The sequence below is a fragment of the Budorcas taxicolor genome, chromosome 6 (assembly GCF_023091745.1).
Source record: "Budorcas taxicolor isolate Tak-1 chromosome 6, Takin1.1, whole genome shotgun sequence".
NCBI lineage: Eukaryota > Metazoa > Chordata > Mammalia > Artiodactyla > Bovidae > Budorcas > Budorcas taxicolor.
In genome coordinates, this window is record NC_068915.1 from 68,223,036 (window position 1) to 68,250,952 (window position 27,917).

The following is a 27,917-nucleotide window of genomic DNA, read 5'->3' on the forward strand; positions in this document are numbered from 1 at the left end:
AATAGTTATTACAAACTGAATCAACTGAAAGTCAAATTAGTAACTCAAAACAGATTTATATGTTTATTTTTATATGGCATAATTTGTAATCTTTGCCCCCTCAATACTTTGAAAAGAGGTTACTAAAATTATTAGCATTCCAATGGTCTCTCTTTTGTCAAGTTTAGCACCGTAACATCCTCATTCTTTTAAAGAACTCACTCAAAAGTAGGTAGAACTTTCACTGTTCATTCAAAACTATCATACACCATTTGTTTTTTTCATAATGCAAAAAGAACACAAGTATATTTTTAAATATTACAGACAACACATAGACAGTCCCTACTGTGTGCTGTTTTGCATTCTTCCTACCTGCCCATTAGACAGCCTCTAAAATACCTTGCTTTCATTTCATTTGTCCCCCTTGTCATCGTCATCTACCTCTAAAGGAGCACAGTTATTTAAACAAGCGTGGGATGCCCCATTTTCCTGGGATCTTGTCTGACTTGTCCTCTACTCACCCTACGTCTGTTGCCTGTCGTATCAGTGCTTGATGCAGGGGAGGAATCAGAAGAGGCAGAGTTAAGAATTCAGTTTATAGAAAAATACCATCTGATGGGAAGAAAGAGTAGCTGAGGCTTTCCTGTTACACAAAATGGATGGTTTGTTCTTGTTCTGCTTCCCAGGGAATTTTCCAGGTCTATGTTTCGATGAAGAAGCAAAAGCTACCTGTAAAGTGTCCTAAAATACTATACCTGTTACCTTAACAATCAGTTCTTTAAAAATATCAAAATATTCTCTCATGTCCAAAGCACTTTATGGAAATGTATCAAAAACAAGTTATTTCTGAGAGAAGTAAAAATAGACTGCTTCATGAATTACATTCAATAAATAATACTTTGTAACATAGTGTTTTGTGGTTTTTGTAAAAATATTTATCTAAACAAAACTGCAAAGCAAATCTAAATAAAGCAGACATGTAATGAATGTAAAATTTACAAACATACTGAGCCGCTGAATGAAAATTCCAATGGATTTTTTCTGAATATCATTCAGATATTAAATGAAACTGAATATATTCATATGGGTTTTGAATATCACTACAACTAACAATACCCAGAGGGCATAAATTTCACTTCCTCTCTTTTGTTCTTCACTTAAAAACTGTACTCAGTAATAGGCAAGTCAGTCTCTACTGTATTCTGGTTTGGTTTTTCCATCATAGAGACTGTGACAATACTGATTTTCTCATCTATATAGTTCAAAGTGTCAAGGGCAGAATACTGTTATAATTAAATGCAAAATGGGGATTACGGTTTATCTCTGCTGCCTACTTTATGGTACACTACTTTGAAGTCTCTCTTCCTGATGTTGCATGTGTGTTAATAATACCAGAATTCCTTTTAAGTCAAATATGAAACACATTAAAAGCCAACAGGCTTGAGGGTTGTAAATCATTACAATGGGTGCTGACATTAGAAGCAAAGATCAATTCTCATCTTACATAAAAATTACTTGTATTACTTCCTGCATTAGTGCCCTTTAGTCCAGTGCTTGCTGACTCTTCTCAAGGTTTGGCACATATTAAAAAGGTTAATATCTGTCTGGCTCGCTGGGGTAAACTCACCAGCCATCTCTGGCCAGCAGGGTTCACCTGGGACATGACCTCCCGGTCTCCCACTATGCCACCCCAAAGGCTGAGGTATACATATCTTGGCAACCCCTTTACCCATTCAGGCACCCCAGTTGGGGAATGGGGGTAACCCACAACTATGACCTTTCTGTAGTATAATATTTGGGAATTGGCTTAAGAAGCTTTAAAATCTGACATTGACTGGTCAGTTATTTGACAGGAGATTGATTTTCTTTTATCTAGAGTAGCACAACTGTTTTGATTCTTATCTGCATAGGTAAGTCTGAATTAGCCTCTGTTCATCTTTCTAGAGTTTTAAATACCTAAAAATCCAGTACAATAGTGATAAAAAGAATGTGGTATTTAGAAACAGGTCCATCTAGGTTTGAATCACATCTGAATTCCAATCTCAACTCTGTTCTTTCCTCAGGCAAGTTTCTTAACTTCTCTAATCCTCAGTTTCCTAAATGGGTCAACTGGGATACCAACTGCTTTTGAGTTTGTAGTGAGAACTAGACATTACATGTGCAATGCTTAGGACAATGCCTAGCAGTGTAAGATGCTCAACAAGTGACAGCTATCATCATTTACTAGTTAAAGCTGAGATGGTGCTTTCATTTCTACCACATTGCGAACACAGTATTTAACAAGTAAATCAATATTTAATGAGTGAACATTCTCTTGAGTATTTTCTTCCTAGTGCAAAACTAAGGAACCATCAGTTCAGTTCAGTCACTCAGTCGTGTCCAACTCTTTGTGACCCCATGGACTGCAGCACTCCAGGCCTCCCTGTCCATCACCAACTCCCAGAGTTTACTCAAACTCATGTCCCTTGAGTCGGTGATGCCATCCAACCATCTCATCCTCTGTCGTCCCCTTCTCCTCCTGCCTTCAATCTTTCTCAGCATCAGGGTCTTTTCAAATGAGTCAGCTCTTCGCATTAGGTGGCCAAAGTATTGGAGTTTCAGCTTCAACATCAGTCCTTCCAATGAATATTCAGACTGATTTCCTTTAGAATGGACTGGTTGGATCTCCTTGCAGTCCAAGGGACTCTCAAGAGTCTTCTCCAACACCACAGTTCAAAAGCATCAATTCTTCAGCATTCAACTTTATAGCCCAACTCTCACATCCATACATGACTACTGGAAAAACCATAGCTGTGACGAGACGGACCTTTAGTTCCTTACTATCTCCCATATGTGAAGCTCTTTAGTGACCTCACTTGTATGCGAGAATATAGTTGAAAGTAATACACTAAAAATCTCTCTTTCCTCTTAGAAGCCAAGAGACAGAACATGTAACATTTATTGATGGTGTACCTTTAAATATCTTAAGTGGGTCTATCCCCATTAGTTACCAAAAGTTACTTACAGTGAGTCTAAACAGTTGCTTCATCCCTTTATCCTTTAGACAGGAACAGTGGCATTAAAAAAATACTTCTTTAAAGATTACTTTTGATTACATTCACTTCTCTCAATAATTTTAGAGAACCGTAAATTGAAGATCAGTGCAACTCAATGAAATGTATTAGAATTTAGGCTCTCTGAGACTATCTTAAACATGGAGACTACATAATAGATGCCGCAGTGCACTGCAGATAAAATAATTATGAGTTATCACAAACTCCGTAAAAACATGATATGCGTGCCTCCTCTTAAAAAGATAAAAAGTTAAGTCACAATACGAATCTACTGATGTCCTCTTGGGTTCTTCTAGTACGGGTCTCCACAGGGGTTGTCTGAGGTCTGGCAGCCCATGTTCTGACCCGTCACCTGCACTCTGAAGAGCATTCCGTCAGCGCACATACAGAGTTTGTAACGCACCCAGTCATCACCACCAAACTGGTCTCCGCTGGAGGAACTTGGCAGGCGAGCCGTGCTGACCATCACAGTTCCATTCAGGATGATGCTGTTTTCCTATCAGGAGAAAAATCATTACAGTTTATTTACACCCACAAGAAGGGACAGAACAAAAATAATAAACAAAACTCACTGAAATATGAGCAAGAATAGAAGGTGGTAAGATAGAGTAAACTCATGACCAAAATAACAACAAAAAAATCCCCAAACCAATCAAAATTCAACAAGTGACCACTTAGTAACTGTTCATAAGGTGTATTTATACACTTAACACAATTTATTTCTCAGTTAGCTAAAAATTATATCAAAATTCCTAAGTGCACATAAGACTGACACTGATCGAGTCTCAGATCTTTTTCATTTGCTACTGCTTAAGAGAGTTTTAACCAAGTGTCTGATTGAGATGTTTCTGACAATGAACAGAAAAAGAAAAACTAGAAAACGTTTCTCTCTTAGAGAAAAGTAATTTTAATTTCCAATTATTTTTGGTAACACCATAAATGAAGATTCAAGCCATATAATTTTGAAGACCAGATACTCAAAGAAGACTGCTTGGAAGTTCTCTTCAAGCCCACTGTCCCAGGAGCACTATTGTACTGCAGACTCTTTTTCTGTTTTGGAACTCCTCTCTCTCCCTTCTTCCCTTTTCTTCTTTTCCTTCATTCAGTGATTAATTTTTAAATGGCTGCTGTGTGTCAGACACTATTCTTGGTGTTGAGTACACAGCAGTAAACAGACAGGCAAAGTTCAAGTCCTCATACACTGATGTTTTACTGGGGAGGGGCAGACAATAAACATCTTAAGAGGTAAAACAATCATCATCTGAGAAGAGCAAGTCAGGATAAGTAGAGAGAGAGTGACCAGGTGCGGTTCTACTTTACCGAGGAAGGTCAAGGAAGGCCTCTCTGATAAGGTCACAGTCTGATGGAAACTGGGTCACATGAGGGAGAAGGGCATGTGGGTGATGGGGCAAAGGAAAGAACAATATGCACGCGGGACTTGTGTTCCAGGAACAGACAGGAGGCCAGTGTGGCTGAAGGAGGTGAGTCACTGAAAGAACCAGGGGCCAGACACATGGGGCCAGGGAATGGACTTTGGATTTTATGGGAAGACATTTGGAGGGTTCTGAATAGAGAAGTGACATGATCTTTTAAAAAGGATTTCTCTGCTGTTTTTATAGAGAATTGCGTACAGGGATGAAAGAGGAGGCTGTTTTGGCAGTGCAGGCAGGAAATGACGGTGGTCTGCACCATGGTGGAGGAGGTGGCGATCATCAGCCAGGCTCTGCACATCTTCTGAAGGTAGAGCCCGTGGGCTCTGCTGATGAACCAATGGGCACTGTTTACCAAGATGGGAACACTGGGAGAAATACATGTTTGGGGAGGGAGGGAGGATATGCAGACTTTTAGACGTGCTGCGTTTGAGAGGCCTATTAGACACTGAAATGGAAAGGTGGGAAGGCAGTTGGATATATGAATCTTAGTTCAGGGGAGAAAGAAGTTCCAAAGTTGAGAGTCATCAGCTTATAGAGGGTGTTTAAAGCACTGAGAGAAAGTTGATTATGAAGCGATGGAAACAGTTAATTGATTATGTTAGTGATGTTGTTGTTGTCGTTGTTCAGTTGCTCAATCGTGTGCGACTCTTTGCGACCCCATGGACTGCAGCACGCCAGGCCTCCCTGGCCATCACCAACTCCCGGAGCTTACTCAAATTCATGTCCGTCGAGTCGGTGATGTCCTCCAACCATCTCATCCTGTCGTCCCCTCTTCCCCCTGCACTCAGTCTTTCCCAGCATCAGGGTCTTTTCAAATGAGTCAGCTCTTCGCATCAGGTGGGCAAGTATTAGTTTCAGCTGCAACATCAGTCCTTCCAATGAATATTCAGGACTGATTTCCTTTAGGATGGACTGGTTGGATCTCTTTGCTGTCCAAGGGACTATCAAGAGTTTTCTCCAACACAGTTCAAAAGCATCAATTCTTTGGCACTCAGCTTTTTTACAGTCCAACTCTCACATCCATACAAGATTACTGGAAAAACCATAGCCTTGACTAGATGGACGTTTATTGACAAAGTAATGTCTCTGCTTTTTAATATGCTGTCTAGGCTGGTCATAACTTTCCTTCCAAGGAGCAAGCATCTTTTAACTTCATGGCTGCAATCACCATCTGCAGTGATTTTGAAGCCCCCCAAAATAAAGAATGCTTTATTTTTAAATTTTATTTCCCCATCTATTTGCCATGAAGTGATAGGACCAGATGCCATGATCTTAGTTTTCTGAATGTTGAGTTTTAAGCCAACTTTTCCACTCTCTTCTTTCACTTTCAAGAGGCTCTTTAGTTCTTCTTCACTTTGTTCCATAAGGGTAGTGTTTTCTGCATATCTGAGGTTATTGATATTTCTCCCGGCTATCTTGATTCCAGCTTGTGCTTCTTCCAGCCCACCATTTCTCATGATGTACTCTGCATATAAGTTAAATAAGCAGGGTGACAATATACAGCCTTGACGTACTCCTTTTCCTATTTGGAACCAGTCTGTTGTTCCATGTCCAGTTCTAACTGTTGCTTCCTGACCTGTATACAGATTTCTCAGGAGGCAGGTCAGGTGGTCTGGTATTCCAGTCTCTTTCAGAGATAGTACATGGAATTGAGATAGTATATGGAATTTTCAAATTTTGTTCCAATGCTGCCATCTTGTGGTCATGTAATTTTACTTTCTTTAAATTTGTAAAGCAGGTTTTTTTTTAATGGAAGTATAGCACAAGCTGGAATCAAGACTGCTGGGAGAAGTATCAATAACCTCAGATATGCAGATGACACCACCCTTATGGCAGAAAGTAAAGAGGAACTCAAAAGCCTCTTGATGAAAGTGAAAGAGGAGAGTGAAAAAGTTGGCTTAAAGCTCAACATTCAGAAAACGAAGATCATGGCATCTGGTCCCATCACTTCAGCTCAAATAGATGGGGAAACAGTGGAAACAGTGTCAGAGTTTACTTTTTTGGGCTCCAAAATCACTGCAGATGGTGACTGCAGCCATGAAATTAAAAGACGCTTACTCCTTGGAAGAAAAGTTATGACCAACCTAGATAGCATATTCAAAAGCAGAGACATTACTTTGCTGACTAAGGTCTGTCTAGTCAAAGCTATGGTTTTTCCAGTGGTCATGTATGGGTGTGAGAGCTGGACTGTGAAGAAAGCTGAGTGCTGAAGAATTGATGCCTTTGGACTGTGGTATTGGAGAAGACTCTTGAGAGTCCCTTGGACTGCAAGGAGATCCAACCAGTCCATCCTAAAGGAGATCAGCCCTGGGATTTCTTTGGAAGGACTGATGCTAAAGCTGAAACTCCAGTACTTTGGCCACCTCATGTGAAGAGTTGACTCCTTGGAAAAGACTGATGCTGGGAGGGATGGGGGCAGGAGGAGAAGGGGATGACAGAGGATGAGATGGCTGGATGGCATCACCGACTCGATGGACATGAGTTTGGGTAAACTCCGGGAGTTGGTGATGGACAGGGAGGCCTGGTGTGCTGCAATTCATGGGGTTGCAAAGAGTCGGACACGAGTGAATGACTGAACAGTTAATTTACAATATTGTATTAGTTTTAGGTGTACAGCAAGGTGATTCAGTCATACATCTGTTTTTTTGGGTTATCTTCCGTTATAAGTTATGACAAGATTTTGAATATAGTTCTCTGTGCCATACAGTAAATCCTTGTTGTCTTGTTTATGTATAGTAATTTGTATCTATTAATCCCACACTCCTAATTTCTCTCTCCCTGCCTGCCTTTCTTTACCCTTTAGTAGCCATGTTTGTTTTCAATGTCCATGGATCAGTTTCTATTTTGTATATAGATTCATTTGTATTATTTCTTAGATTACATATATAAGTGATAGCATATCTGTTTTAGCACATTTTTTTAAAAAAGCAGTTTAATTGATAAGATTCTTCCTAATGATTAGCCACACACTTAAAAACCAACCTCTGATATTAGCTGAAAGATAAAGCTAATTATCTTTTCAACACTGGCTTCTTTTTCTTTAACTGTGGAGATATTGGGGGGTGTGTGTGTGTGTGTATTTCAAAGTATGTCACATTAACAACAGGTAGAATTTTCAAGCAGAAAAAATTAAAAGATTTAGGTAATTTGCTAATGGGTATAAACAAATCAGTCACAGCTCTTGCTTCTGAGTTTCTGATGTGGAGAACAGCAGCCCCTCTGTGACACTATTACTCTCTCAGATGGATGGCTTCTTTCTACAGGGTACACAAAGAGTACTCAGCACTGATACTGAGCTTCTGATAAGAATCACATTTTATGTTCATATTTACTATTTATAGACTGGTACATGTTCTTCAGAGGAAAAAGATATTTATGAAAGTGAAAAAACCATTTTTTTAAAGGAAAGAATTATTTTGTAAGTCCTTAGGTTTAAGTTCATCTTTGTTATTTAATGCTTGATAAATTTAATTGGCTTTAGTTAGATAGCATAGAGCAGGTGCCCAAAACACATTCTGAATAAATATACTTTGACCAGAATTATGAAACAGGTAAAATGTTTTTGGACTTATGGCTCCCTTACATGAAATATGTTACCTATTAAAGTTCAGATATAGTCTGTGAGGCACAAAGAAAACTGTGCTTTTCAACAGGTATAATAAAGACAAAATCTTTTTCCTTTACAATTAAATAGATATATAAATAAAAACACATTTTATATATTGACTAATTGATTTTTACATCACTAGATACAAAACCCAGGAAGAGATATGAAATATCTGAAAAAACCCAAAAAAACTTCAGGGCATGGATGGTTATTTTGATATTCTTTAAGAAGGTTTTTTTTGTTTGCTTGCTTTTTAAAATAATAAAGGCATCATTATGCAAAAAAATTTTTTTTTAGAAAATAACAGGCAAGCAGAAATAAAATAAGCATCTGTTACCCTGCTGGCCATAACTAACTATTGTTGACATTTTGGCATAACCTTCCAGGTTTTTATAAACATACATATAATCTGAAAAATAAAAATGAAGTATTTCACACATTGTTTTACAACTTACTTCCACTTCATAATCTATTGTGAACATCTTTCCATGTCAAAAAAATACAAATACACTATCATTTTTCATAACTATACTTTCCAAATATGAGTTTATGTACCCAAGAATCTAGCAATTCACTTAAATTCAAAAAATACTCACAGCCTTTAACTCCATATTACCACCCATGTGGAATTCAATGGTTTTGCCCATAATGAACACGCCTTCATTTCCACGGACAATAGCACGCCCATCAACTTTTATATTTAAGTCACTAGTAGCATTGCTAGTAATCTGAAAATTAAAAAAAAAAAAAAACTAGTGATGAAGAATTTCTAAATTAAAGTGAGAATTATTATTAGAGATAGAAGAGTAGAAGTTTCAATGAAAAAATATGAAAGGCAAGTATTTTTATTCATATTTTATAGATGTAAAGAGATGATTTGATAATGATCACACAAACCAGTTGATGACAAATGTAGAACTAATCTTTTCCACTATTTTGGAGTTATTTCTTTCCCAGCACTGTATCAGTAAAACTGCCTCCCCCCAATACACACTTTGTAACTCTAGACAGTAATTCTCTTCCATTAATAAAGCAAAGAAAATAAACCATACCCTTTCAGTAGATGCTTTTTGAACATTCAGACTTTTCACTCCACTTGGCAAATGAAACTCATGAGTTTCATAGTCTGTGCTGAATAAGATATTTTGAGTCCTTGGGTCGAAAAACTGCATGCCAATGTCACTTGTAATAGAAGTTTTGTTCTTTTCTACACTGAGCTTTGTTGTCCCTTGCTGAAAAACAATCTTCAGAAAAACACTTCATCATGAATATGTTTTTGAAAAAGGCTGCATCCAAAATTCATCAAGAGCATTATCAAAAACTCTACAGTAACAGACTTTTAACTTCAAGTAATCTTCACTGCCTCTCTCTGACTCCCTCCACCCACTTGGGAGAAGAGTTCTTTCAAATGAGGGCTTACATGCTTATGTGCTGTAATGCTTGGCAGAAAACAGATGGTTGCCGAGCACAAGGACCCAGAGCTAAGATGGGCAGGGCCAGTAAGGATGCTTCCTTCAGGTTCTGGTCAGTTATATTAGCCACTTGGCAGGGGTTGCCACTGACTAGATGGACGTATTTCCCTACCAGACACCCAGAGAGTAGAGGTTATTCTAACCTGGGAAGATAATGATTCTTAAAATTTATTTTTAACTGGAGGATAACTGCTTTACAATGTCATATTGGACACAGTGGGGGAAGGCGAGGGTGGGATGAAGGTGCTTTATAAAATGGTTTCTTCATATGGAGGAGAAAACGAGTAACTAAGCATTCTTACAGTAATTATATCTATCCCAGAAAATGTTACCATAAACAAAACCTAGAATATTAAGAAAGTACTGAATATTAATAGATTACAAGGCCAATATTATCAAATATAATTATGAATTTTCTCTAAAGGAAAATATCCATTTCAAACAATCAACTTGAGGTTTTTACCAAGAATTTTTCTCTAATGTTTCTCAAATAATATGGTTACTTACAGGCTGGTTGTTGCCAGTGATGACTAAATTTTCATTTCGCCTTCCTCCTACTGTGCTCTTATAAAGAGGATGTATAACTCCCATGTCAGATACTTGTTTAAATCGAAGCAGACCACTTTCATGAAACTCCATGCTGTCACAGCCATTTGGTCCAATGCGAATCACAGCCCAGATAACAAGTGTTATCTAAAATAGGAATCAAACCCACTGTTGATAGGTAGCATACATTCTTAACACAACTTGAAAGCAAACAGAAAAGGCAGCTGCCAAAGGATTAAACTTCCTGAATGGTTTCATCAGTGACATAAACACATAAACTGGGTTTCCACTTACAAACAAAACCAATTTTATTTTAATCAAGGTATTATATACAAATAACTAAAAGTTAAAAAAAGGAAGCAGTTTATTTCTTTCACCCCCCTCTGTATCTTGTCCACTTTAAGCAATTTTAGCTATTTTTGTCTAGAACTTCTCTCCATATTTCTACATAATGTGTGTGCTATGTCTTTACCGATCCATTTTAGATTGTTATCTATTAATCTGTTTTAGCAGATGAGAATTTTAGCTCACTTCTATTTCCTCTCCCCTAACTCCAGCCCACGTTACATCCATTCTCAGCCATTGTGACAATATAAATATTATTCACACCAAGCCAAACACTGTACTATGATGGCAGTTCTTTTCTCGGGCTTTGTGTCTTTCAGAGTTTAACACTTGTCTTTCCCTCATTTGCTAAATTTCTCTGAGTATCAGACTAAGTCTTTTCAAACTCTCCAACATTTCTGTAAAATGTCTCTCAATAAAATGTTCTAAAAGTCCAAACCTCTCAGAAAATGTATTCTTTTCCTCTCCCAGGAACTCTTTCTGGAACCCTCATCTTCTGCCTCTAGTCTGTTCTGGGTCTGCCTCACAGCTGTTATCCTGAGCTTTCCCTTCCCTTTCACGCTACAGCTTCCTTTTTCTTTCTCCAGTGTAGGGTACCCAGTTTGCTGTATCCTTGTCTTCAACCTTCTTGGTTTAGTACCTTTCAGTAAAGCAGTCACCCACGGCTTCCTTAGGAAGAATGTATGGAAAGTAAGTATCTTTTGAGCACGGCTAAGAAAACGTCTCTATAATCTTTCACATTTGATTGATAGTTTAGCTTGACACACATTCCTAGATTTGAAATTATTTTCTGTCTGAATTTTGAAAGCCCTTGCTTTCCTGCCTGCTAGTTTTCAGCACTACTTTTGAAAGGTCTGATGCCAATCTGATTTTGTGTTTTTTATATATAATCTTTTAAAAAAATTATCTGGAAGATTTTAAGATCTTTGCTTTATTCCTGATCTTCTTAAATTTTACAGTGATAGCTTTGGTGTGAGTCTTTTTTAGGCATTTGCTGGACCCAGAATGGGCTTCGCAGGTGGTGCTAGTGATAAAGTACCTGCCTACTAATGCAGGAGACTTAAGAGATGCCAGTTCAATCTCTGGGTGGGGAAAATCCCTGGAGTAGGAAATAGCAACCCATTCAGTACTGTTGTCTGGAGAATCCCATGGACAGAGGAGCCTGGCAGGCTACGGTCCTTAGGGTTGAAGAGTCAGATACGACTGAAGCGACTTCACACACACACGTGGACCCAGAATAGTAGTTTTCAAATTTTCTTGGTTTATTTGATAACATTCTTCCTTTCCCCAGGGGATCTTCCCAACCCTGGGATCAGACCCAGGTCTCCCGCATTGCAGGTACATTACCACCTGAGCCACAGGGGAAGCCCAAGAATACTGGAGTGGGCAGCCTATCCCTTCTCCAGTGGATCTTCCCAACCCAGGAATCAAACTGGGATCTCCTGCATTACAGGCAGATTCTCTACCAACTGAGCTATCAAGGAAGCCCTGATACTGTGTACACGTACATGGCTTCCTTATCCAGACATCTAACTTTACTGTCATTTGCTACATTTTCCCTATTTCCCTGAATTCCTATTTTCTCTGTGGTTTGGGTGCTTTTGTTCTCAATCATTTCTCAATTCTGGGAGCATTCCATAAAAATTTACTGATCCCTGTGGCTGTGTTCATAGTTAACACAGTGGTTATAAAAAGTTCATGGAAAGGTCTCTGTGTGGGGTGAGGCTAGTAACTGACAGGCTTCACAGTAGGGGATTTAGGTAGCTTTTTCACGGGAACCTGCCAAGTGTCAGCATCTTCAGATCTTGCCCAGAGAATGTAAGCCTGGTGCAGGGAGCTGGAGGTGGGGGATGAGGATAAGGGAGCCTCAAGGCTCAGGGTGCAGGACTCCCCTGCTTTCCTATGGAAACCCATGCCTACCCTCAGGCAGAAAGAATCCTGTCTGGTTCAGCGCAGGGTGAGGAGGGGCAGCTCCATGACTGCTGGCTGGAAGGGGAGCGGGGCTGGGGATCGCATGGCTCCTTCTACGGATTTTTCAAAGATGCTCTCTGTTTTCGGTTTCCCTCTCACTCCTGCTTTTCAAGGAACTTGTACTTCCACTTCCTGAGGTTTTTTAGGATTCTGCAAGGCACTTCCACCAATGCTCTCTGCAACACCCTCCCCAACATGCAGTTTCTCTTCTCTGGTAAGTTGCCATTCCTCATCCTCCTTTTTGTCTTCGAATATTATGATTTAGAATTCTGATTGCCTCCCGCTTTCTTCCAAGATATTTCTGCTTCTTGACATTGTAACCTTAGGTTGAACTTTTTAGAGCAGAAGGGGATGAAAAATGTCTTTTTTTTTTCTTTTTTGCCATCTTAACCATAACTTTTCAATAAAATAAATTCAGAACATGTGCTCCTAGTAAAGCTACTTACAGTTTCAGCTCTTTTAATTTAAGTGAAGAATTAGACACAAATGTTTTGGATGTACATAAAATATAAGGACTGACTTAAGAGTATTAGAAGTAAAGAATACAGTAAACGGAATCCCTTTAGAACTGCGGCATCCATGTTCATGATCGGTGTTAGGGATACCAATAATCACTCTCTGAAAATGTCTGTCCACACACATGCCAGAGGGTTTCACATTTAACTCTCAGATAGTTTCAACCTTGAGTTAAGAGTCTTCTTTAAGGGACTTTCCTGGTGGTCCAGTGGTTAAGAATGTGCCTTGCAATGCCAGGGACGTGAGTTCGATCCCTGGTCAAGGAACTAAGATCCCGCGTGTTGCGGGGCAACTAAACCCATGTGCTACAACTGAGACCTGACACAGCCAAATGAATGAATAAATAAATATTTATTAAAAAGTCTCCTTCTTTAAGAAAGCAATTTTCTTTGGAAAAGGTAATACACCAACTCCTCATACCTTGGTGTAAACTAGTCTACTGCATCCAAGGTTCACTATTTTTAAGCTGAGGAGGCAAAAGTAAATTTGGGAAAAGTTGAAAGAAAACATGAAGCAGTGTATTTTTACGAGAGATGAAGCCAATAAAATCATCTTGGGAAAGGTCTCTTCTGTTGAGTTGATGCTAATCTTTTAAAAGTTAAGTTGTTTAAAGGAAAGAGTCTATTTTTCTAAGTAAAATTAGTACATGGTGAGAAATGAAGTATTTCCTGCCATATCAGTATACAAGGATGTCACAGTCATCAGCAACTGCAGCCCTTCAATGTGAGTTGATGAGCCCTAAGGACACTTAGGAGAAGGCGATGGCACCCCACTCCAGTACTCTTGCCTGGAAAATCCCATGGATGGAGGAGCCTGATAGGCTGCAGTCCATGGGGTCACGAAGAGTCAGACACGACTGAGCAACTTCACTTTCACTTTTCACTCTCATGCATTGGAGAAGGAAATGGCAACCCACTCCAGTGTTCTTGCCTCGAGAATCTCAGGGATGGGGGAGCCTGGTGGGCTGCCGTCTATGGGGTCGCACAGAGTCAGACACGACTGAAGCAACAGCAAGGACACTTAGGATGGAGAATACCAGCCATCAGACTGCAACCAATCCTTATGGTGAGCCCCAGGGATGCTCAGGATGTGAAAAACACAGGACACTGGCCCCAGATAGCTGAGATGCATACGAAAGCAATGATCCCAGGAAACTCAGATTCTTGCATCTTCCCATGCACAGAAAATTGATAAATTCTTTAACCTGGGATATCTGGCTTCCTTTAATTAACTATACTCTTTTGCTGTTCAGACTACCTGCCCTTTGTTGCAAAACTTCTATATAACCTGGCTCGTCCCCTAACCTCCTCAGAGCAGTTCTCTCAGGGTCAGCTGATATGCTGTCTACCGGGTCTGAAGTCCTAAAGGTTTGAAATTCTAAAAATACCCACAGAATAAAACATAATTCACAACTTTTAGGTTGTGGCTATTTTTTAAGTTGATGATGGCAATATTAGCACACTAGGTTTTCATAGAGAAAATATTCATTAAAATTCAGTATGAGATAAAACATATACAGGCATACTTCATAATATTGTGGGTTTGATTCCAGATAATAGCAATAAAGTGAATATTGTAATAAAGCAAGTCACACAAACTTTTTTGGCTTCCAAGTGCATATAAAACTTAAGGTTACACTATACTGTAGTCTATTAAGTGTGCAACAAAAAACAACTTTCAGGGAATCCTGTTGGTACACCTGGTGGTCCAGTGGTTAGGACCCAGCACTCTCACTGCTGAGGATCTGAGTTTGAGCTCTAGTCGGGGAACTAAGATCCTGCAAGCCATGCTGCTGCTGCTGCCAAGTCACTTCAGTTGTGTCCGACTCTGTGCGACCCCAGAGATGGCAGCCCACCAGGCTCCCCTGTCCCTGGGATTCTCCATGCAAGAACACTGGAGTGGGTTGCCATTTCCTTCTCCAGTGAATGAAAGTGAAAAGTGAAAATGAAGTCGCTCAGTCGTGTCCAACCCTTAGCGACCCAGGACTGCAGCCTACCAGGCTCCTCCATCCATGGGATTTTCCAGGCAAGAGTAGTGGAGTGGGGTGTCATTACCTTCTCCATGCAAGCCATGAGGTGAGGCCAAAAAAAAAAAGTACATACCTTAATGAAAAAATACCTTTTTGCTAAAAAATGCTATCACCTGAGCACTTAGTGAGTATAAACTCTTTGTTGGTGGAGGGTCTTGCCTTGACTTCATGGCTGCTGACAGATCGGGGTGGTGGTTGCTGAAGGGCTGGGGTGGCTGTGGCAATTTTTAAAAATAAGATGATAATGAAGTTTGCTGCACTGACTCTTCCTTTCATGACTTTTCTGTAGTACACATAGCTGATAGCATTTTACCTACAGTAGGACTTCTTTCAAAATCGGAGCCAATCCTCTCAAATCCTGCTATGTGTGTGTGTGTGTGTGTGTGTGTGTGTGTGTGTGTGTGGCGGGGGAGAGGTCCTCACAGGCACATTTATTCATGCCCGAGAGCAGCAGCACTGCTACAAGCATACACAACATCCTGTGTTCCCACAACACAGTCGGACCTACGTCCCACTCAAGTAAAGCTGGTTAATGATGACCACGAGCAGGTGCAGGACTGGAAGCTTTCAAGGCTTAACCTCTTTTATCAGCACTCCTGATTTTATAAATGATGAAGCCATGCCTACCCAAATCTCCAGGTAAACGTGGGTACAGTAGGGCTTCATGGAGATCCAAACATTCTTAACAAGGCTTTGAAGCATCTCTGCAGGACCTGCCACTGCTTTATCAACTAAATTTATGTAACACTCTAAATCCTTTGACTTCCCTGGTGGCTCAGATGGTAAAGCGTCTGTCTACAATGTGGGAGACCTGGGTTCGATCCCTGTGTTGGGAAGATCCCCTGGAGAAGGAAATGGCAATCCACTCTAGGACTATTGCCTGGAAAATCCCATGGATAGAGGAGCCTGGTAGGCTACAGTCCATGGCATCACAAAGAGTTGGACACGACTGAGCGACTTCACTTCACTTCACTTCACTTCTAAATCCCTTATTGTCATGTCCATAATCTTCATAGCATCTTCCCTCAGGAGGAGATTACCTCATGAAACCACTTTCTTTGCTCATCCGTAAGAAGCAACTCTTTATCCTTTATGGGGGCATGGTAGCAATTTATCACATCTTCAGGCTCTATTTCTAATTATCTTGATATTTCTACTACATCTATAGTTACCTGATCCACTGAAGTCTTGGACCCCTCAAAGTCAAGCATAAGGACTGCAATCAACTTCTTTCAAACTCCTGTGTACACTGATATTTTGACCTCTTCCCATAAACCCCCATTGTTCCTGATAACATCTGGAATAATGAACTCTTTCCAAAGGCTTTTCAACTTACTTTGCCCAGATCCATCAGAGGAGTCACTATCTATGGTAGCTATTCTCCTTGAAAAATGTATTTCTTTTTTCTTAATAAATAAATGTATTTCTTAATAAGACCTGGAAGTCAAAATTACTGCTTGATTGATGGGCTGCAGACTGGATGTTGTGTTACCAGGCATGAAAACAACACTACATCTACAGTAGAAACAACACTGTACATCTCTATCAGAGCTCTTAGGTGACTGACGCATCATCAATGAGCAGTAACATTTTGAAAGAAACTTTTTTTTTTCCTGAGCAGCAAATCTCAACAGTGGGCTTAAAATATTCAGTAAACTATGCTGTAAACAAGTGTGCAGTTATCCAGACTTGGTTGTTCCACTTACAGAGCCCAGACACAGAAGATTTAGCCTAATTCTTAGGGCCCTAAGATTTTCCAAATGGCAAATAAGCGCTGGATGCAACTTAAAGTCACTGGCTGTCTCAGCCCCTAACAAGAGAATCAGCCTGTCCTCTGAAGCTCTGAAGCCAGGCACTGGCTTCTCCTCTCTAGCTAAGAAAGTCTTAGATGGCATCTTCTTCCAATATAAGGCTGTTTTGTCTGCATTGATAATCTGTCATTTAGTGAAGTCACCTTCAGTAATGATCTTAGGTAGGTCTTCTAGATAACTTGTTGCAGCTTCTATATCAGCACAGGTTATTTCACCTTGTACTTTTATGTTATAGAGAGCCTTTTTTCTTAAACGCCATCAACCAACCTCCATTAGCTTCAAACTTCTGCAGCTTCCTTACCTCTCTCAGCCTTCATAGAATTGAAAGGTGTTGGTTACTCTGGATTTGGCTTTGACTTAAGAGAATTTTGTGGCTGGTTTGATCTTCCATCCAGACAAGTAAAACTTTTTTCTGTATCAGCAATAAAACTATTTTGTTTTCTTACCATTCATGTGTTCTCTAGAATAGGAATTAAGTTTGTTGTTGTTGTTGTGCTGCAAAGCTTGTGAGATCTTAATTTCTCGACCAGGGATTGAACTTGGCACTTTGACAGTCAAAGTGTCAAATCCTAACCACTGGACCACCAAGGAATTCCCTAGAGTAGGACCTTCAATTTCCTTTTTCTTTGCATTCACAACTTGTCTAAGTGTTTGGCATAACAGACCTAGCTTTCAACTGATCTCAGCTTGTCATGTACCTTCCTCACTAAGCTTAATCATACCTAACTTTTGATTTAAACTGAGAGATACTTGCAACTCCTCCTGTCACTTGAACACTTAAGAGGCCATGGGAAGGGCCTCTTAGAGAATGGCTCAGCCAGTAAGGAGTCTGCCTGCAATGCAGGAGACCCAGGTTACATCCCTGGGTTGGGAAGATCCCCTGGAGAAGGAAATGGCAACCCACTCCAGTATTCTTGCCTGGAAAATCCCATGCACAGAGGAGCGTGACAGGAGTCGGACATGACCAAGTGACTTCACTTCACTTCACTTTACCTCAAGTAGAGGGAGAGAAAGAGTGAAAGGGGGGAAGGGCTAGTGGATGGAGCAATCAGGATGTATAAAACATTTATCAATTAAATTCACCATCTTTTATGGATGGGGATAGCGGGAACCCCGCACAATTACAATGGTAATATTAAAGATCACTGGTCAGAGATCACCATAAGAAATATAATAATGAGAAAAACTCTGAGATGTAGTGAAAATTCCTAAACTGTGACAAGGAGACTGAGGTGAGCAGATGCTGCTGGAAAAAGTGAGCATGCTGCCATGCCTGGCACTAACAGGCATGCCTGGAACAAAGCTGCCAGAAACCTTCAACCTGTAAAAAATACAGTAAAGGCAAAGTACAGTAAAGCTAAATGCCAAAAAAATGAGGTAAGAGAGTGTTAGTCGCTCAGTTGTGTCTGACTCTTGGCAACCCCATGGACTGTAGACTGGCTCCTCTGTCCATGGAACTCTCCAGGCAAGAATACTGGAGTGGGTTGCCATTTCCTTCTCCAGGGGATCGTCCCAACTGAGGGACTGACTGAATCTGGGTCTCCCACATTTCAGGCAGATTCTTTACCATGATTTCACTAAAAACAGTTAAGAAAAGAATACTCTGTGCTAAATACTCACAATTAAATTGATGACAGCCAGGATAAACAGGAGGATAATCACACAGATGGCTAAATTGCCCTTTCTCCCTCTCAGTCCCGTTTTATGGAGGCGATCTTCATCAATTGGAATATAGCCAGCTTTAAAGTTACTGTTGTGCTCTTTATTGACATTCCTTCTCTCAACAGCCTTCTCACGCATGGACTTCTTCACAGGACCATTGGAACTTTGCTAAAAACAAAATACAACACAATGGAGCAGCTATACTATTTTGGATGCATTATTTGTTAGGTGCAAATTCATAAGAAAAGAAAGCTAAATTGGTTAGTGATACATTTTCTACTAATAAACCTCAAGTCATGTTGCACTGGGGCTTCCTAGGTGACGCTAGTGGTGAAGAACCCATCTGCCAATACAGGAGACATGGTTTGTTCCCTGGGTTGGAAAGATCCTCTGGAGGAGGGCATGGCAACCCACTCTATCTAGTATTCTTGTCTGGAGAATCCCCATGGACAGAGCCTGGTGGGCTACAGTTCAAAGGGTTGCAAAGAGTTGGACACAACTGAAGTGACTTAGCATGCATGCACACACATGTTGAGTTGCAGGCTCCAAGCAGGGACATGACTGTACTGAGAAGGGTTATAGATAACAGTCTGATAACAGACTTCCACTATCTGCTTTGAATAGTCCTACCATCATTAGAGTGAACAGCCAGCTCATTTTGGGGGAGAGCTGATAGACACACTCTACAGTGGAACTGTTTTTATTAATGATTTATAAAGATCTGCTTAATCATATATATATGTATTTCATTTACATGAAAAGAATTTTAAAAGGCTAATACACTTTACTTATCACTCCAGTTGGCTAAAGTTAGTATTATCCTAGACCAGCAGTTTTCAAAGTATGGGCTAGGAAACCATGGAGAGGTTCCTTGAAATCCTTCAAGTGTCTGGAGGGAGAAAATCATTTTCAAAAGAAACCCACTATGATGTTGTTTTCTTTTTTTTACTCTTCTCTCATGAATGTGCAGATGACCCTAGAACAAAATGGGTTTGAATGGCATGGATCCACTTATATGTGGATTTTTTTCAACAAACGTATTGGAAAAAATTTTGGAGATTTTCAACAATTTAAAGAAAGAGATTTTCAACAATTTAAAAATTAAGAAAAAGATTTGCTATGAATATATAAAACATGTAGATACATAAGGTAAGAGTTAATATAAAATTAATAACAATTTCCTTACTGTTTTTAAAGAATTATATTATGTACAGTCTCTCTGTCTCTTAACTGGAGAAACTGGTTATCAGCCGATAATCCCATATCACTGGCTTTTTAAAAAGGATATGATATGACTGTGATACTTTATGCCATAAAAAGTTTTTATTTTTACAACTCATTCACTAGTGTATAGGTTAAGCTACCATGAAGGAACTGTACTGATTAACATTTGCTGTTTAGTCACTGAGTCATGTCCTGTGAACTATAGCCCACAAGGCTGCTCTGTTCATGAGACTGCCCAGGCAAGAATACTAGAGTGGATTGCCATTTCCAGAAAACTGCCATTTCTCCAGGGGATCTTCCTGACCCAGGGATCAAACCTGAGTCTCTCGCACTGACAGGTGGAGCCACCAGGGAAGCCCACTGGCTACATCAAGTTTCCATACAGCAACCACTGTGCTGCGGACATTGCCGGGGAAATATCAACAACCTCAGAGATGCAGATGATGCCATTCTAATGGCAGAAAGCAAAGAGGAAATAAAGAGTCTCTTGATGAGGGTTAAAGAGAAGAGTGAAAAAGCTGGCTTAAAATTCAGCATTCAAAAAACTAAGATCAAGGGATCTACTCCCATCACTTCATGGCAAATAGATGTGGAAAAAGTGGAAACAGTGACAGATTTTATTTTCTTGGGCTCCAAAGTCACTGTGGTGACAGTAGCCAGGAAATTAAAAGACGCTTGCTCCATGGAAGAAAAGCTATGACAAACCTAGACAGCATATTAAAAAGCAGAGACATCACTTCACCGACAAGGGTCCACATAGTCAAAGGTATGATTTTTCTGTCTTCCCATCTGGCTCAGCTGGTAAAGAATCTGCCTGCAATGCGGGAGACCTGGGTTCGATTCCTGGGTTGGGAAGATCCCCTGGAGAAGGGACAGGCTACCCACTCCAGCATTCTGGCCTAGTTAGAACTGGACATGGGACAACAGACTGGTTCCAAATAGGGAAAGGAGTATGTCAAGGCTGTATATTGTCACTCTGCTCATTTAACTTATATGCAGAATACATCATGAGAAATGCTGGGCTGGGTGAAGCACAAGCTGGAATCAAGATTGCCGGGAGAAATATCAATAACCTCAGATATACAGATGACACAATCCTTATGGCAGAAAGCGAAGAGCTAAAGAGCCTCTTGATGAAAGTGAAAGAAGAGACTAAAAAGTTGGCTTAAAGCTCAACATTCAGAAAACTAAGATCATGGCATCTGGTCCCATCACTTCAGCTCAAATAGATGGGGAAACAGTGGAAACAGTGACAGACTTTATTTTGGGGGGTCCAAAATCACTGCAGATGGTGATTGCAGCCATGAAATGAAAAGACGCTTGCTCCTTGGAAGGAAAGTTATGACCAACCTAGACAGCATGTTAAAAAGCAGAGATGTTACTTTTCCAACAAAGGTCCGTCTGGTCAAGGCTATGGTTTTTCCAGTGGTCATGTATGGATGTGAGAGTTGGATTGTGAAGAAAACTGAGCACCGAAGAATTGATGCTTTTGAACTGTGGTGTTGAAGAAGACTTGAGAATCCCTTGGACTGCAAGGAGATCCAACCAGTCCATCCTAAAGGAGATCAGTCCTGGGTGTTCATTGGAAGGACTGACGTTGAAGCTGAAACTCCAGTACATTGGCCACCTGATGTGAACAGCTGACTCACTGGAAAAGACCCTGATGCTGGGAAAGACTGAAGGTGGGAGAAGGGGGCAACAGAGGATGAGATGGTTGGATGGCATCACCGACTCGATGGACATGAGTTTGAGTAAGCGCCAGGAGTTGGTGAAGGACAGGGAGGCCGGGTGTGCTGTGGTCCATGGGGTCCCAAAGAGTCAGACACAACTTGGCGACTGAACAACAACAAGGCACTCAATTATATTTTACTGAAATGAATACATCTAATAATCTTAGATACCAGATATTCCTTCAGACTTAATTTCTCTTGATTTCCCCTACAAAACCACAGCTTGTTCTCTTTGGGATTTTCATTTTGAAGAGTATAAAGAGAACTGGAGACCAAAAAATTTGAGAACCTCTGACTACGGCTGAATGACACTGTAGGTGATTATTTGGTATATCATGAACATAAAAGGAAAGAGTAGAAATGCTTACTGCCCAACTTTCATATTTTTGAGAGCTTTGAGAAAATTAATTTATTGAATAAGCATTTTTTAAGCCCTTTACGCTTTAACATTAATCCCATACATAGGAATACAAAAGAAACACAGGACAAGATTCTTATCCTCCAGATATTACAAATGTGATTTGGGTACGCAAAATAGTTAGCAATGCAATAACGTATTCTGTATGCTCTGATGCCAAAATCAATAGTACAGACAATACATGCTGTGGAGTTCATAGGAGAAGAGACAGCATGGCTTGGAGTTGTCACGGAAACCAGAAGGAGCAGGTGGGTCAGATCTGGCAATGCAGGAAGGATCAAGGTGGAAAAGGAGGACAGATTGTGGAAGTTTTGGGACACCTGTGAACAAATTCTAGTCTTTACATCTGTTTATTGGCGAGTCACTAGAGGTCTCTGAATATGAATGATATATGTTTGATGCTAAATGTGTGAGTATTTGCAGGAGACACAGGAAAGAGGAGAATATTAGCAAGTAGCCTGCTGGGATCGGAGAAGGCAATGGCACCCCACTCCAGTACTCTTGCCTGGAAAACCCCTGGATGGAGGAACCTGGAAGGCTGCAGTCCATGGGGTCGCTGAGGGTCAGACACAACCGCGTGATGTTACTTTCACTTTTCACTTTCATGCATTGGAGAAGGAAATGGCAACCCACTCCAGTACTCTTGCCTGGAGAATCCCAGGGACAGGGGAGCCTGGTGGGCTGCCGTCTATGGGGCAGAGTTGGACACAACTGAAGTAGGTTAGGAGCAGCAGCACGCTGCTGGGATGTTGTCGTAAGGGAAACCGAGGTATTGAGGGCCTAAAACAGGTCGGATGAAAAAGGAGAAATTCAAAACAGACGTCAAGAGAAGAATTGAGTGAATTTGTAGCCAGGTTTAAGAAAAAAAAAAAAAGCCCCTCACGTTTACTGAATGGTGACTAGTTAAACATGGGGAATGAAGCAGGGAGATTTTACATACGCTGCATTTGAACTGAATGAGAAACGACCGCATGCCTCAAAGGCAATGAGAAAGACGGCATGAGATATTAGGTCAGTCAGGACTTGACAAATTTGAGAATCTTCAGCTTCAAAGTAAATTAAATCCATGAGACTAACATAGGTCTACTGTAAAGAAACAACGTGAAGCAGTGGTCCCCAACCCTTTTTGTGGCACCAGGGATCGGTATCATGGGAGACAATTTTTCCACAGACTGGGGTGTAGGGGGATGGTTTGGGGATGATTCAAGGGCATTACATTTATTGCGCACTGTATTTCCATTATTAGTCCACCAGCTACACCTCAGATTGTCAGGCATTGGGTCCTGGAAGTCAGGGACCCCTTGTATAGAGCAAAAGAACAAAGAGCCAAGGAAGTACTCTTGGAAAACTTTGTGCAGGAACAATGGAAAATGAGAGATACAGGAAAACTAAGGATGTGCAGCACTGCTGAACTTAATATGGTAACAATCGCCTCTGTGACTTTCAAACTCTGAGTAGCAAACTGTTAGCAGAAATAGTCCTGAAAAGATGCCAGCAAGTGCACATTTATTTTAAGAGAGAAGACTATAACTAAAGAATTAGGTACTGTCAGAGGAAAACTGCTTGTTCTTGTTGTTAGGATCTTTCTGTCCCTTCCCTCCAACAATTTGTAGGAAGACTCACATGTTTGATGGCATAGGGAAACATGCCAAGAAGGACAAAGACCAGATACCTCAGAGTAGGGCAGAGTAATGAGGGAAATAAGATCCTCCAGGAGACAGGAAAGAAAGTGAATGTACGGAAGAGTCTTAAAAGGTGGGCTCCCACTTCATTCAAATAGTTCACACCAGGAAGAGAAACCATTTCTATTTTTCCTCGGGATATAAAAGGCAAGGTCATCTCTCAATAAAGAGTGGAGAGGGCAGCTGGAATCTTACTGTGGTTGCAGGGATAGCAGGCTGGTTGAGGGCTTATGGAAAACAGAAAAAGACAAGAATAATCATTGTGGGTAATGTGGCAGACAAAATTTTTTAAACTTCACCAAGCAGTAAGAGTAAGCATCTTTTAATTTCATGGCTGTAATCACCATCTGCAGTGATTTTGGAGCCCAGAAAAATAAAGTCAGCCACTGTTTCCCCATCTATTTGCCATGAAGTGATGGGACCGGATGCCATGATCTTAGTTTTCTGAATGTTGAGCTTTAAGCCAACTTTTTCATTCTCCTCTTTCATTTTCATCAAGAGGCTCTTTAGTTCTTCACTTTCTGCCATAAAGGTGGTATCATCTGCATATCTGAGGTTACTGATATTTCTCCTGGCTATCTTGATTCCAGCTTGCACTTCCTCCAGCCCAATGTTTCTCATGATGTACTCTGCACATAAGTTAAATAAGCAGGATGACAATATACAGCCTTAACGTACTCCTTTTACTATTTGGAATCAGTCTGTTGTTCCATCCAGTTCTAACTGTTGCTTCATGACCTGCATACAGGTTTCTCAAGAGGCAGGTGAGGTGGTCTGGTATTCCCATCTCTTTCTGAATTATCCACAGTTTATTGTGATCCACACAGTCAAAGGCTTTGGCAGAGTCAATAAAACAGAAATAGATGCTCCAAAATCACTGCAGATGGTGACTGCAGCCATGAAATTAAGACACTTACTCCTTGGGAGGAAAGTTATGACCAACCTAGACAGCATATTAAAAAGCAGAGACATTATTCTGTCAACAAAGGTCTGTCTAGTAGAGGCTATGGTTTTTCCAGTGGTCATGTATGGATATGAGAGTTAGACTGTGAAGAAAGCTGGGCGCTGAAGAATTGATGCTTTTGAACTGTGGTGCTGGAAAAGACTCTTGAGAGTCCCTTGGACAGCAAGGAGATCCAACCAGTCCATTCTGAAGGAGATCAGTCCTGGGTGTTCATTGGTAGGACTGATGCTGAAGCTGAAACTCCAATACTTTGGCCACCTGATGTGAAGAACTGACTCATTTGAACAGACCCTGATGCTGGGAAAGATTGAGGGCAGAAGGAGGAGGGGACGACAGAAGATGAGATGGTTGGATGGCATCGCTGACTCAATGGAAATGGGTTTGGGTGGACTCTGGGAGTTGGTGATTGATAGGGAGGCCTGGCGTGCTGTGGTTCATGGAGTCGCAAAGAGTCGGACACAACTGAGCGACTGAACTGAACTAAACTGAAGCAGTAAGAAAAGCTTTGTAGAAGATCATTCAATCTACTCAACAGGTTTAACACAAAACAAGTTGCTGAATACAGTCATGTAGGTTGTGTATCCATGAGAGGTGCAGAAACTATGAGGGCTTGTCGACACTGCAAACATTTTAGAGTTGAATTTGTATTTTGGTAGATTTTTGGCCAGAGGAAGTAGAATATCTTAGGGAAAGTGAATTTGCTTCTAATTTTCACAGATTCAGTATAGGATTATGACAGTGATGTCAGATGGGCAATTTAGAACTCTTAGCCAGAATCTGAATACAGGACTACATAAGAGAAAGACAGGGCAAATCTTACCTTCCTGGGATGAATTCGTTACTTTTCTCTGTCAATTCATGTACATCAGTATATTTCATTCTTTGCACTTACCATTTACTGATGAGTTGCTATATGCCAGATATTCCAGACTACCAAGACGTGCAAGGCACTGCACCTACTCTCAACAAACTTACTTACGGGCCAGCAGAGTAGATAGATGGAGTCACTAGCAATTACAGTTCAACATGGCAAGTGCAGTCGTAAAGCAATGAAACTGAAAAGAGTGCATAAGAGGAATACCCTCTGACTTATCAAGTAAGGTCATCAGTTGAAGATTCTCCAAAAAAGCTGGGGCTTCAGTTGAACATTGAAGGACAAACAAAAGTTAGCCAAGTAAAGTACAGAGAAAGGCATTCCAGGCAGAGGAAACATCACGAAACTGAGTAGAGGTCATCTTGTGCAAACTAATGTTGGTAATTTTATATGGATGGTGAAGATGAGTATACGAATGGGACAAAAGAAGCAGTGTGATGTGGTTGTGCTTGCATGCTAAGTCTCTTTAGTCATGTCTGACTCCTTGCAACCCTATGGACTGAACCCCGCCAGGCTCTTCTGTTCATGGGATTCTCCAGGCAAGAATACTGGAGTGGCTTGGCATGCCCTCCTCCAGGGGATCTTCCCCACCCAGGGACTAAACTTGGGTCTCCTGCTTTGCAGGCAGATTCCTGACCACTGAGCCATTGGGAAGCCCCAAGATGTGGTTAGGGATCAATAAATGAGTAGATATAAGTACCACATCAAGAATGACAGACTCTATTCTGAAGGCAATGGGGATTTAAAATAGGTTAGTGATACAGATTTGCATTATAGCAAAACTAAACCAAGAAGAGTTGAACTGGAATAGATGAATTTAGAGATGGAGATATCAAGAGCAGGTTTCCCTAACAGTTCAAATGAGGGCTTGACTGAATTTTGACACTGCACATCAAGATTTGGGAGAGTCCTTAAGAGGCAGAACTGAAAGGACCCGGTGATTGACTGGATGTGAGTGTTACTTAGGGGGATCTAAGATGACCCCCAAATAGGGCCTGATACATAATTTGTGGGGTCTAAAGCAAAAAGAAAATGTGAGGTTCTCTGCTCAAGTACCAAGCCTGGGAGAGCAGAGCATTAACCCAAAGGTGGGTCCATTCTGAGCTCCCTTGAGCCAGTCCTGCTTGTGGCAAGGTAAACCAAGTGAATGGAGCCCTTTTAATGGTGAGTGTAATGCACCATTCACCATTAAAAATTTCTGAGTTTGGGGTGCCCATGGAAAATTCAGTTAAATTCAGACTGGAGACATAAATACCTAACTCTGAAGTGGAGAATAAGGGATGGATCAGATTGCCCAGTCTTTGTGTAAAGCAAGACAGAAACTAGTTGGAACTTCCAAGAGTATCAACAGGTGATGCACATGAAAAAAGAACCATCTAAAAACAGGCGCTGATAATTCAGGAGGGAAATCACAGAAGCAAAGGACAATTTCAATCTCAACAACTGCAAGAAGCTTTGTCTCCTTTCAATTTCACTCATTCCTTTACATTTTATTGTTAGGTCCTGTAGCTTGCCTACCATCTTTAGCTGATTTTTCTGCATTTATCTGGCAGTTTGACTTTAACTTTGAAGGCAGATGTCATGTCTTTTATTTTTCATGGTGCTCAGCATGACTGTTCCAGTGATATCTACCTACTATGTCTCTAAAAGCAGTTAATTACTTTCAGACAAGATTTTTCTGGAAACAGAATGTTGGCTACTTGGCTCATTTATTTTTTTCAACAATGCTGAAGAATGAGACTTTTCCAAAGCAACTATCCTACCACAGTATTTTTAAAGGGAAATAATAGTTAAGCGGGGGGAGAGACTATCAAAATTATTTTTATTATAACAAATCACCCTAGTAACTACAGGTGTGTGTGTGTGTGTGTTTGTGTGTGTGTAAATGTGTGCATAATGTATAGCCTGCTTTTGGGGAAGAAAATAGCCTTTTAAGCTATTCTAAGTTACAAGTTCACAATGCAGATAAGGAAATACTTGATAAAGGATTTTTAAAAAATGATTTTAAACCAATTGGATAGGAGACAGTCTTATACTGATTGTGACTTAGTCTCCAGAACCAAAGCGGGAGGAGAAACGCGGCTGTCAGCCTAGGGGGATGGCACACAAGAAGTGGCCGCAAGCTGATACCCAACAACAGCTGACTGTTTCTTGGCTGGTATCGGGGGAGGCTGGCGGCTCGTCGGCTGGGGTTATTTTTACCCGCATCTTCGCTGGCCACGGAGCAGGCACGTCCCCAGTACGTCCTGGCGGAGGCTCCCGGCTGCCTCGACCCCATCCCGGGCCTCCAGGACAGCGCCCCTCCTGACCCCGCCGAGGGACAGCCAGGCCAGGCCGGGAGCCCGCGGAGGGCTCCCCCTTATCCACCCCGGAGCCCCTTGCCCGGGGTCCCGCCCGGCCTTCGCCAGCATCCCGGGCTGCGGACAGCTCCCGCCCAGCCCCGCCCCGCGGAGCCCGCCCTCGCACCCCAGCCCCCGCCGGCCGGTCCTAAGGAGGACCTCACCGGCAGGACCCCGGCCTCCCCCGGCCCTCCAGCCCCGAGCTGCGGCGGGGCTCACAGACCTGCTCCGCGGCCGCCGCCGCCGCCGCCATCTTCCCGCG

The 27,917-nt window shown here is 41.1% G+C and overlaps 1 protein-coding gene across 1 annotated transcript; it reads right to left on the reverse strand.

Moving 5' to 3' along the window:
* On the reverse strand, window positions 1-27,917 carry SGCB (sarcoglycan beta). Its single transcript, XM_052641750.1, has 6 exons — window positions 27,879-27,917; window positions 18,383-18,592; window positions 10,052-10,237; window positions 9,125-9,316; window positions 8,669-8,800; window positions 1-3,528 (listed from the first exon to the last, which is right to left on the reverse strand). Exons 1-6 carry the CDS (start codon window positions 27,906-27,908, stop codon window positions 3,325-3,327), a joined length of 954 nt encoding a protein of 317 aa, XP_052497710.1. The 5' UTR covers window positions 27,909-27,917; the 3' UTR covers window positions 1-3,324.

What these genes read in the sequence shown, in the direction of transcription:
- SGCB (XM_052641750.1), bottom strand. Translation starts at nt 27,908, where the DNA reads ATGGCGGCGGCGGCGGCGGCCGCGGAGCAG. An exon ending in CGGCGGCGGCCGCGGAGCAG is followed by an intron (nt 18,593 to 27,878) that starts GTCTGTGAGCCC and finishes TTTTGTTTTTAG; the next exon opens with CAAAGTTCCAATGGTCCTGT. An exon ending in TCACTGGCAACAACCAGCCT is followed by an intron (nt 9,317 to 10,051) that starts GTAAGTAACCAT and finishes GTTTTTCTGAAG; the next exon opens with ATTGTTTTTCAGCAAGGGAC.